This window comes from Aplidium turbinatum, chromosome 3 (assembly GCF_918807975.1).
Source record: "Aplidium turbinatum chromosome 3, kaAplTurb1.1, whole genome shotgun sequence".
Classification (NCBI taxonomy): domain Eukaryota; kingdom Metazoa; phylum Chordata; class Ascidiacea; order Aplousobranchia; family Polyclinidae; genus Aplidium; species Aplidium turbinatum.
Window position 1 is genome coordinate 21,107,376 of NC_137474.1, and position 12,159 is coordinate 21,119,534.

The window sequence follows — 12,159 nt, forward strand, 5'->3', positions numbered from 1 at the left end:
AAAGTTATACAAAAACAAAGTTGTCATATGAAGATACTAAATTAAATGTGAAAGAATGAATAAGATGCTCAGCTTAGTCACAGGTATCACAAGCAAATTTGCTGTAAGCGATATTGGCGTAACTCAAAGTGACAATATGTACTTGATAAATACATACGGTTCCAGCCAGACTGTATCTATTTAATTTGTAAACAGCCAACATAAGCATCATACAATATGTTTCTCGGCAGCCGATTTGTAGCAAGAATTGACAGCGATAGACACCGTGTTTCGCCCATGAGGCTGGGCTCGTCAGTATCGCACCACTAATTCTGCCACAATAATATTCGACCACCGCTTTATAAGAGTTAAACTGACTGGTAAAGCGGTGGTCGAATACTCGAATATCATTGTGGCAGAATTGGTGGTGCGATACTGACGAGCCCAGCCTCATTGGCGAAACACGGTGTCTATCGCTGTCAATTCTTGCTACAAATCGGCTGCCGAGAAACATATTGTTGATTGGAAAGTCTGAATGGCTTGCGTGGAAGCTACACCGTTATGGTTAGCGAATCGCAGCTGCTCGCTGTACTAGCGAGTGCTCAGCCTTGTGCTGATAGCCGGGAAGAACGCCCCTCTCTTCACATAAGCATCATACATCACACAAGTCATAAACAATTAAACATTAATAATAAAGTGAACACATTTTCTATGACTGACGTCCCTTAACGTCCATCTGGGGGGCCGAACCAACTGGAGCGAGCACAGCAGTGCGTGTCCGCGCGCCCTCCACCGGAGCAACGCAAGAAATATCACGAAGCACGGTTTCAACGTGCGACTTCTTTGTGTTAATGTCCCATGCTACCACAGCCACCCTCACCCTTCTCACAAACTCTTTACCCTTTCGATGCTGCGGTGAAATTTCAACCACTCTGCCGACTCGGTAGTCCCCTCGTTTAGGCCGATTGTTCATATCCCAGACCAGGACCAAGTCTCCGGGTTCTAAATTGCGACAGATGTCTCTCCATTTTCCCCGACCCTGCAATTGAGGTAGGTAGAAATCTGTCCAGTGACCCCAAAACTTATCAGAGAGCCCTTGTAAAAACCGGTAATCACGCCTCAGAAGGTCCCTGGGTTGAGGATCCCCTAAGGGCACATACCGGCCGAAGGCGGGTGTAAGCAATGACGCCGGTGTTATCACCGCAAAATCGTTAGGATCATCACTTAACGATACTAATGGTCTTTCGTTGACAATCCTCACGGCACTCGAGGCAAACGTCAGCAATTCAACATAGCTTGGCTTACGTGCCAACTCATGCACAGTTCTTGTGAAAATTAGCTTAAACTGCTTGACCATGGATTCCCAAGTGCCACCTTGCGATGGGGCATATGGCGGGATCCTTTCAAACTTAACACCTCTTTCACGTAGAGAGTTCGACCACTCGCAAGACTCAAGCAACTCTGGCAAAAGGTTAGCTGCCCCTTGAAACGTAGACCCGTTATCAGAGAACAATTTTGTCACGGAGCCTCTTACGTCAGTGAACCTGCTAAATGCCAATATAAACTCATTCAATGACAGCGAAGTGACAAGTTCGACATGCATTGCCCTTGAAGCCATGCAAGTAAACAACAATCCCCACGCCTTACGTGTACTTCTCCCTTGAACATCTTCAATTGTGTTAAACGGTAGGTCACTTCAATCGTGAGGCTGTAGTTACAAGAATTGTTTGTTGCTGGTGTTGTCAAACGCATATCGCTGGCCAACCGAAGCGGCCAAAGAACAGCAATCGAAAAAGCGAAACCAGATCTCCAGGTCAAGAATACGAGAAGTCACTAATTCTACTGTGGGGCAGTATAATCACGCTGACTTAATACTGCCTGAAGCGGCTGGGGAACGGTCACCAAACCAACAATCCGACGACGATCGAACTGTCCGAGGAGAGCAAGAAACTGTGATATTCCACCGACCACAAGACGAAGCGCGCGGCGCCATTTTGAACCTGGACCACGTGGACAAAGGGTGCGACGCTTCTCGTAAGGGCAGTGGTGCGAGGACTATTTCCTGCCTCTGGTCAGTGTGCTACTTAATTTGATTGTGTATGTTATCGAGCTTTTATAGCAAATTTGTGTAGCCTACTGATATTTAGTAGTAAAAGATTAATTTGTTGATTACTGTACATATTGCATTAAGTTACTGAAATAACTGTGAGTGCCGCTTCCCTTGAGGACTGTCTGTGGGTCTCGGGCGGGCTGGGGAGTGTACAGGAGCCGGTCCGCCGCTCTTTGGTGGGGCGAGGTGGATCTGTCGTGGAGAGTGGAGCCACCGTAGCGCGGCTTCCGGTGAGTGGACCAGTAGTACAATCACAACTGCCCTCAGAGGTCGGTAGAGAGGAGGTTCACCAGGAAGTGTTAAGGCTACAGAATGACAGGGAAGCTCGTCAACGAAGGCGTCAGCTACTTATTGACATCAGTGCGGCCACGAGACAGCTTGGGGAACTAAGAAGCAGAGACGAAGTCATAGAATTTGAATCACAGCATGTCAAGGCTCTAGATTGGAGGGTTAGAGACTTTTGTGCCATTACGCAGAAAAAGGACTCCGAACCTCGAGTCGCCCCCGAGTTTGAGATGTTGGTGAGGAGATGTAAAGAACGATGGGAGGAGCTAACAGACTCGCTCCCAGTAAATTCAGCTTCCCTGCCAAACATAACCATTGGGGTCCCTCCCTCATCTGCAGGGAAAAGCAGAAGGTCTGCGCATATTCTAGCTCAGATTGATCTAGAAACTCAATTAGAACAGATTCAAATTGAGAACCGCTCAGATGAGGCGCGAGAGACAAGGAAATTGAAGGAGGCCCGAGAACAGGAAGCCCGAGAAGAGCTTAAGGAAGCCCGAGAAGAGCGTAAGCTGGCCAGAGAGCTTAAGGAGGCCCGGGAACAGGAAGCCCGAGAAGAGCGTAAGCTGGCCAGAGAGCGTAGGGAGCTACAAGTACGTACAAGCTTGCAGTAGCAGATGGCTATGTCGGAATGCTATACAGAGAAGACACATAGCTTGAGGAGTTATCGCACGCGGGATTCCAAGACGAGCGCCCAGGTGAAAAATGGTCCCCGTCTCAAGGAAAGCGAGAAACCAAAAAAAGCCCCTCACTCAGTGTTGTCTAAATTCTGTGCCCATATGGAGGCTGCTAACAAAGCAGACAAGTTAATGGCCCCTAGCTTAAATGTACCTGTCTATGAGAGACCTATTAGACCTCCGCCAGGATTTACTGATACTACTAGGTATATCCCTAAGGGTAGTGCAGTCCATGATGGGTATTATGGCTTACCCCTGCATGAAGGTGACGTGATGGCAAGGAGAGAACAGCAACCGCCCCTCGCCTACGACGGAGCGTGCGAAAAGGCGTCAAGGAAGGACTATCTTGACATGGCCTCGCTCATAAAATATGACGGGTTTTCTATGCCCTTTATTGTTTTTAAAAACGAGATAAATGCTTTGTTAGAAAAATGCTCATGAGGATATGAGACTGAGCTTGATTAGAGCAGCATGTATTAAAACTGCTGCTCAAGACATAAGCTTGGTGATCAGTAGCACCCCAAGTTACAACGAAGCAATGCGTGCTAATATGGCATTGGAGCGTTTGTCCTTAAGATTTTCTGTTCGCGGCGGTTTTAATTTTGAGGCTTGTGTTAAAAGTATCCGATTTGGGCCGCGTGTGTCGGGGGCTGACATTACTGGTTGGCGCAAGTTTCGGGCAGAATTACTAGATTGCCAAATATATGCGGCAGCATACAAGCGGTTGGACTACCTTGAAGGGAAATCTGTCTGTGATCTAGCTAAACGTTTGCCCGTTTATGCGCGTCAACGCTTCATTGATTTCTTAGGTGATAAATTTGGTTGTACGGCGGACCCTTCCTTTGATAGTTTGTTGCAGTTTGTTATTGCGAAAGAAAATGCGAAATCAACCGACTTTGGCGTTTGGTTAATGAGTGAGGACCATAAGTCGAGCAATAACCATTCGTTTGGTAAGTCGGAGAGTAAAAGGGACGCGGGTGCATTTCAAGTGAAACATACGGCGGCCAAGGTTGACGGCTATGGTAATATAAATTCCGCAACGTCAAAAACGAGTGTCTCGTTGTGTGAGTGTTGCCTTTCGTTTGGTGTGAATGTGGATCATGGTTTGGAGGTATGTCATCGTTTGCAGGGTATGACTGTGGCAAAGCGTGAAGAGTTTTTCTACAAACATTGGCTCTGTTATAATTGTGGAGGAAAGCATCGGGCTAGAGATTGTCGCTGTGCCATGAACTGTGATCAGTGTCAGGATGCTAACTATAAAACGCCGAAGCATTCGCTATGTTGCATGAATGGGTCGTTAATGATAGGCCAGCAAACAAACCAGTTCCAAAGAAGGTACGCGAGTCCGCTGTGGACAAAGTTGACAAGTCTGCGGTTAATAAAACTGGAGTTCAAGGTAGAGAAAAATCAGTCTCTTTGAGAAATGTGAAAGTGACACCTTGTAAAGTTTTAAACCGAACAGTTGCTGTGAAGGTCATAAACCCGGCAACTGGCTTAGAAAAGTTGGTGTACTGTCAGCTTGATTATGGATCCCAGATAACGCTGGTATCAAAATCTTTGTGTGCAGAGTTGGGGTTACAGCCCTATGAAAACATTTCCTTTACCATGAAAACCTTGAACAGTGATGCGAAAGTTGATACTGGTTTGGTCAAATTTATGGTAAAATCGTTGTCAACTGGTGAGAGTTTTAACATAGATAATGTTGTTTGTTCGACGCCATGGAGCGATGACATTAAAACCTTGCCCCATAAGCAAGAATTGAGTGGTTACAGACATTTTGATGACATTAGTGTGCTTGAGTTGGAAAATCGTCAGACTGTGGACATTTTGATAGGCGATGATTGTCCATTCTTGTTAACTGTGCTTGAAGAGCGAGTTGGTAAAACGTAGTATGAGCCACACGCGATCAATACACCGTTGGGATGGCTAGATTGGCTAGCCGGTGGAGGGCGGTCTTCTCTCTGTTCGGACAGTCGCGTCACAGTCAGGAAAGTGCAGGTTCGCGATGATTTTGAGAACGTGGACTGGTTAAAACGTGAAATTTTGACGCGCGACTGTATTGTGGACGAATTAAGACAGGAGTTAAAAGAAGCCACGCTGGCAGATTCGCAGCGGAGCATGTCACGCGCTGATAAGAAAGTGCTGAGATTGACTAACGAAAATCATGTGTTATCGGACAATCGTTATGAGATTCCTATCCCATTTAAAGGTGACCTTCAGTTACCGGAAAATGAAAGCCTGGCTCGAAAGCGGTTAGGGGCGTTAAAGCGAAAAGCCGTGTGTGACGCCGAGTTGTACAAATTTTTGCTAGAAACTTTTCAGGAGCTAAAGGAAAAAGGATTTATAGAACCCGCTTTGAACGAGTCAACTGAATGTGGCTCTTGGTACCTTCCATACTTTGTTACATCACAAACTAAAAAAAGGATTGTATATGATGGGAAGGCAACATTTAATGGCACTTGTTTAAATGATTGGATTTTCACCGGCGCCGATTTGCTTAACAGCCTGGCGGGTGTTTTTGCGCGGTTTCGTATGGGTCGCTATGCCTTTATGTCGGATCTAGCTAAATGCTTTTTTCAGGTAAAAGTGCCTGAAGCACAAAGAGATTTGCTGCGCATCTTGTGGTTTGACAACGATGATATTAATGGCGCTATGCGGCCGTATAGATTCACGCGCCATGCCTGGGGACTTAAGAGCTCACCCTTTGTAGCGAGTTTTGCGATTCGTAAGACTTTAGAGGATAATGCAACTGGTGCATCGGACCTGACTTTAAACACTATACGAGAAAATATCTATATGGATGACTTAATATTTGCGGTGGATAGCTTGTGTGATGCAGAGTCGGTTGTAAACGAGTCGATTTCTTGGTGAGGCACTTCCAAGTGGCACTTCCAGGCCATCTAGGCACTTCCAGGCCATCTAATGGTGAGGCACTTCCAGCGTTGTCACATTTGAATGTAGACTCATTAGCGTCTGGTTTCCGAGACCTAGACTTGGATGATGAATGTCAAGATGACATGCCTGGCATGAAGGCTCTTGGTTGCATCTGGGAGACAAGCTCTGATTGCTTAAAACTCAAGTCAGAACCGCAACCTTTGAACAAATACACGCGAAGAAGCATGTTAAGCCAATTAGGCAAGTCGTTTGACCCTCTTGGGATATTTTGTTGCTTCTTCGTGAAGGCTAGATTGATCTTGCAGCAATTAGCAATTGATAACTTTGACTGGGACACCCCGGTTCCAGACAATGTTGTAAAAGTTTGGGAAACATGGTTTCAATTGATAAAGTCACTGTTAGACATGTCATTGCCTCGGTATTACTTTGCGAATTCTATCCCAGTGGAGCCCAATGATAAAGTGGTTTTCCAACTGCATTGTTTTTCGGATGCATCAGAGCGTGTCTTTGGTAGTGTTGTTCATTTACGTCGGATAGTAAATGAATCTATATCAGTGTCGATTGTCTTCGGCAAGAGTAAAGTGGCTTTAAGGCATCAGCGCTCTTGGGGATTTCCGCGAAAGGAATTGGTTGCTGCTGTGATGGGTGTAGAGTTACTCCGACAGGCTAAGGAGTCGTTAAAACTCGATAACTGTAAGCCCTTTTTGTGGTCTGACTCGAAAACCGTTTTGCATTGGCTAAAAAATGACGAGTTGAGATTGGACAAATTTGTAGCACGTCGTGTTGACAAAATATTATTGTTTTCGGAGTCTTCAGGTTGGAGGTATTGTCCCACAGATTTAAACCCGGCAGATGTTGCTTCAAGACCAGATGGAGTTAAAAAGGAGACATCGAGAAGTTTGTGGTCTCACGGACCTAGGTTTTTATCACAAAGCTGCGAAATCCCTCTTGTTGATGATGGTGTGGGTAGTGTATCCTGTCATAAGACTAATTGCACAAAGGATGAGATGTGCCCTGGTGACGATGATAACAGTCTAGAACGACTCATTGCCTCTGCACCGTCGTTGTATGTTTTGCAGAAGCGTGTGGCCTATAGGGCAGCGTTTGTTCAGTTTCTGTTCTGCAAAATCAAAGGATGCGAGTTTCGTAAGCCGAAGTTAGATGTCGATTATCTTAACTGGTCATTGAATTAGTTGTTAAATTTGTTCAAAATAAAGTGTATGGGTCTGCTGTGAAATTGATGACTGAAGAATCGCCAGAAGCCTTGGATGAGGCGATCAAAAAGCTAAGCAAAAAGAGTAGCGTACGTAATAAACAGTGGTTGGGTGATTTGAGATCATTAAGTAGGTTTAGACCATGCGTAGATGAAAAGGGTCTGTTAAGAATTGAAGGAAGATTGAGTAATGCACCGGTTTTGTCTGAAGATAGAAAACATCCGATTATTTTGCCAACAAAGCATGCGCTCACGCGGCTGGTTGTGTTATGGTATCACAGCAGAAATGGTCATGTTGGTGTACAACATTCGCTGCTTTGTACAAGGCAGAGGTTTTGGGTCATCAAAGGTGCATGTGCGGTCAAAAAATACTTAAAAGAATGTGCGAGGTGTGCGTTGGAGAAAGCGAAGCCCATAAGGCAGCTCATGTCAGATCTCCCAGTAGCTCGTACTGCTACATGTGATAATGCCTTTGACATTTGTGGCATGGACTACTTGGGGCCAATTGAATTCGTTCAAGGGAGAAGTACACGTAAGGCATGGGGATTGTTGTTTACTTGCATGGCTTCAAGGGCAATACATGTCGAACTTGTCAAAGTTTGAACTTTGTTTGGTAATTACAGAAGAAAAAAGAGCTGTAACAGAGGTGGGAATCAAACCCACGTCAATGTAATAACTACCATCGCCCTAACTTAATGCGCCAAGTCAACCGATGGCAAAGTATTGATTTAATTTAGCTAGGATTTGCGTTTTTCTGTTATTCTTCCTAAACGCAACTTTGATGACGTCATGAACAGCGTAGCTTCTGATTGGTTTGTGGTTTATTAGAAATCTGCTTGTTAAAGTGCTTACCTAGATGAAAGCGTTGCTAATGTGTGCAGAGTGCAGACGTCTTCAGAGTCGGATGTCATACCTGGCTTTCAGCGTAAAATTGAGTCTCGTGATATGGAAATAGCAGACCTGAATAAAGTCATTCAGGATTTGACATTGCAAAATGAAACCTGTGAATTATCTCGCAATGATAATTTGGCTAGAGAACTTGTTGAACCGAATATTGAGTTGAAAGATGGTCGATTTAAGATACCTGTACCGTTGAAGGAAGATATTGATCAACTTAACAATTTTGTGTTGGCGTCAGATAGAGCTGCTGCTTTAAGAAAAAAGACTTTAAACAACCTGAACTTCGTGATTTCCTTACTGACACCATGAAGGATCTTAAATCTAATGGTTATATTGAGCGTGCTGGTGAAGCAGGAAATGTAAAGGAATTTGAGTGGTATTTACCATACTTTGTGACGTCACAATTAAAAATACGCATTGTTTACGATGGCAAGTCTGAATTTCGAAGAACTTGTGTTAATGATGTAATGTTTTCGTGTCCTGACTTGTTAAACCCTCTGGTAGATGTCTTGGCTAGATTTCGGCTGAGTAGATTTGGTTTCGTGGCCGATATTTATGTGGCTTAATTTATTATACAAATTGTTACAATTATATAATTGTTTGCTTTTAAATATATTTTTTTAAACTCTATTTAAAATGTTTTGTCACACCGTGCATCCCAGTGGATCATCAGTTGAATTATAGGAAAATTTGATGAAAAGTTTAGGAACGAAGTTTTGTTTTGGTATTTTTATTTAGTCTACCTTACTGTAAAATTAGAAATGCATTTAAATCGCCAATTTTTTTATTTCGTTTTAATTTTTGTGAAATCTTGATAACTTTCAATTAAAGTTGATTAATCAATCCTAATCTAAAAAATAAATAATGCGTAGCCTATGATCCCTGGTATTTGATTGTACTTAACCCTTACGAGGTTGGGCTCCCTGGAGTCTTGCTCAGTTTGGGGGGGGGCTGTCGATTCTTCTTATGCTTTAGGAGTGATATCTCTGTTATTTTTTAAGGTACGGCTTCAAACTTTGGGATTCACTTTGTAAAATTATTCACGCTGAGCATATCCGAAAATTAAACATATGTGAATTTTAGAACTGCTCATAGACGTTGAAATGTTGAGGTGACTTATGACTTTTGGATTATTTTGCGATTAAAGCAATTGTAGCATGAGTTTACACATTATTTTTTGGTAGAGTAATGAAGAACATGCATTGCCATGTTGTGATTAAATTTTTTTTACATAATCTCAATTTGAATCTATATTTTTCATGCAAAATAATAACTTTTCCCACGCTCAAAATAAAGCTCGCTTCTTGACTAAAAGAACAATGCTTCATCAATTACATGCAGTAATGAGATTTCTGAACGCGTGTCACACCAATTTGGATTATGATCTTGTGACCTCGGTTCCAAGAACAGCAACTCCTACGCTTTATTAACAAATGTAGACCAGCTGAAGAAGCAGGGTGGCGTTTATCAAATACTATTATGTAATCCACGAAACGAATGGAAGATCATGCAACAAAAAAAGCGGTTTAAATGCAATGTATTGTAGTTGCAACAGCGTCTCTCAATGTAAGTTCAATGTGAACTCGGCTACATACAAGGCTAGTACTAGGAGTAAGATTACCCGATAAAGTCGATAATGCTTTACATAAACAGAAGTCAGAAAGAAATTCAAAATAAAACAGTTACGGTTCATTAATTAACAGAACGTCACAACGCTTTTCATCAAAAGGAAAATCTGTAATGCCTCGGGTCATTTTCTTGTGGATTCAATAAGCTCTCTAAGATTCATATGCCACACACTAAAATCCAAACAATATTTAGATTTATTCAAAGTAGTATTTATTATGCGTCAAATCATTGTGAACCTGGAGAAATACTTTACAAAGAATTAGCTGCCTTTTTTTTTTTGCCTAATGGGCGTTTATGCGATAAAAATGTCAGTTTGGCAGCAAAATATTGATAAGTATTTTGATTTGGTTACAGCAATACCGGACTGCAGCAATTGGCACAAGGCTCTTGCAGCAACGTTTTTCAACTTGATTCAATGGTAAAGCAACCTGTGTTCTGTCAGGTTATGTACACACAAATTCAGAAATATTTAAGAATATGCAATGAGGCACATTGAAATTACAAGTGGCTGCACATTTACAGTTCGATAATACGAGAAATTGAATACAACGCTAATACAATCATTTTGACGTGGATTCAACATTGCAAGACGATGTAAACATGCGCGGGTTTGCAATTAGATTACTTCTCTTCTGTCCTTGTTTGTATAAAAGTCATAAAATCAGTCGTTGTATCCGTGCTAAAATTCAGCTATGCTCAAACCGCATTATATTGATATTTTCTAAATAGAAAATGGATTTATAAAATATGAATACAATACTGTTTCAGCATATAAAAATGCTGAATTTTACATCGAGTATTACGATTAGTTTTATGACCCACTTTTTATACAAAAAAGGATAGATGATTTTGATAAGCAATCTAATTGCAAAACCGCACATGTTTACAAGTATTCAATGTCTTGATATGTTGAATCAACGTAAAAATAGCTATCTGTCTAATAAAAGGAAAAAAGGAAAATCTCTCATTGAGCTCCGCGTTTTATTTAGGCTGTGGTTGAAGCCAAAGTTTATAAAACCGCAATCATTCAAATAGTTTATTCTGCGCAAAAGCAAACTTGACATACTCGTATGGAACGTGCAGGGCATAAAGGCTTTTCACAGCATTGACATTGGCCACGGTGTTTTGGTAGTTTATTTTTTGTGGCTTTGGCACCTTCTCAATAAGCAAACGCAGTAGTTGTCCATCGTGGGGACTTCGCTTTGCACGTGAATGAACCAACCCATCCTTTGGTCGATGATATCGGTGCCACCCTTTGTGAAGTCGTAAAGCTTATACAAGCCTGGCTTCTTTTTGCCGTCATCCTTGGTAATCCCCAATAGAGGTTGCATGGTCGTCAACATCAACACATTCCGCATGCCAGAATTCTTCGTTTTTACTACATAAGAATGTAGGCTGAGATCAGCCTCACTCGTCTGCCAATAAATTTCGTACGAAGATTTCTCCCTACCACTTACTTGCTTCACTTCCAGGGGTATTCTTCTACGTATAGCGTTGAGGGTTCCAGCTGACGTTATACCCCTGTCAAGCAACCACTGCGCGAGTGGTATGGAGGTGTAAAAGCGGTCATACAAAATATTCTGACCTTGAAGGTCACCGTGTTGTTCCAGGCTCATCACCATTCCTTTTACCAGTTCTTCTGTTCCACGAACGTAAAAATTAAATGGCTCTTCCTTCGGTTTACCTGAATAGACCGATGCCGCAAATGTGTATGGGAATCTGCTGGCGTTTACCGACTTGAACAGAAGGCCATATTTCGCAGGCTTGTTTGGATTATATTGCTTGAAGGCAATTTGTGTCCTCATGGGGTATAGCGTTTTGTCCAACGACAAGTAGTCACCTGGAATGACATGTTTGATGCAGTTTTCGTTAAACATTTTGAAAACGACTCGAAATGCGGCCAACCGGTCATTCTTCCAATGTTGCGGCCTAGTATTTTGGTCGTCGAACGAAATGTTCGAAAATAAAAATTTAAAGCGGTTCTTGCTCATTGTTGCACTAAACACGGGATGTCCTTGCAGTTGATTGAACAATACATCCGTGGAATGACCAGCCTGTCCTAAAAGCCCCCGAAAGTACTCCAATTCAACAAAGGCCAGCATCTCCTCGTTGTTGGTTGGGCCAAAATAGCAGTACCTGCTGTCATCTAAAATTCTCTCTGGCAATTAAGAAATGAGTGTTGCAATTTTTCTATTTGTTTCTTGAACAATAATGTTCAAAATGTTTAAAGAAAAAAATAGTTCCCATGCTTGCCGAGGGGTCTTGGCTTCTTTGGCTTCTCCTCTAACACCAATCGGGCCAGATATAATGTTAGCCCGGCCCCTTCTCCCATTGTGCACCGGTCTCGCATTAGACCAAGTAATGCTGACGCCGCCCTCTTGTCTGTTCTTTGGCTTTTCTACAAAAGTTGTATAAGACTTCAGTGTGTCAGGAAAACTCAACAGCATCGTAGTTGTTCATGTCGAGATAGGAAT

At 42.6% G+C, this 12,159-nt stretch overlaps 3 protein-coding genes across 3 annotated transcripts; 2 read left to right on the top strand and 1 right to left on the bottom strand.

Moving 5' to 3' along the window:
- Nucleotides 1–688: 688 nt before the first annotated feature.
- Nucleotides 689–1,582, bottom strand: LOC145766625 (uncharacterized). The gene has a single exon (XM_082578339.1). The coding sequence runs from the start codon at nt 1,580–1,582 to the stop codon at nt 689–691; it is 894 nt and encodes a 297-aa protein (XP_082434465.1).
- Nucleotides 1,583–4,326: 2,744 nt separating this feature from the next.
- LOC145766626 (uncharacterized) lies at nt 4,327–5,919 on the top strand. Its single transcript, XM_082578340.1, has 2 exons — nt 4,327–4,927; nt 4,979–5,919. The coding sequence occupies exons 1-2, from the start codon at nt 4,327–4,329 to the stop codon at nt 5,917–5,919; spliced, it is 1,542 nt and encodes a 513-aa protein (XP_082434466.1).
- Nucleotides 5,920–6,065: 146 nt separating this feature from the next.
- Nucleotides 6,066–7,136, top strand: LOC145766627 (uncharacterized). The gene has a single exon (XM_082578341.1). The coding sequence runs from the start codon at nt 6,066–6,068 to the stop codon at nt 7,134–7,136; it is 1,071 nt and encodes a 356-aa protein (XP_082434467.1).
- Nucleotides 7,137–12,159: the final 5,023 nt, after the last annotated feature.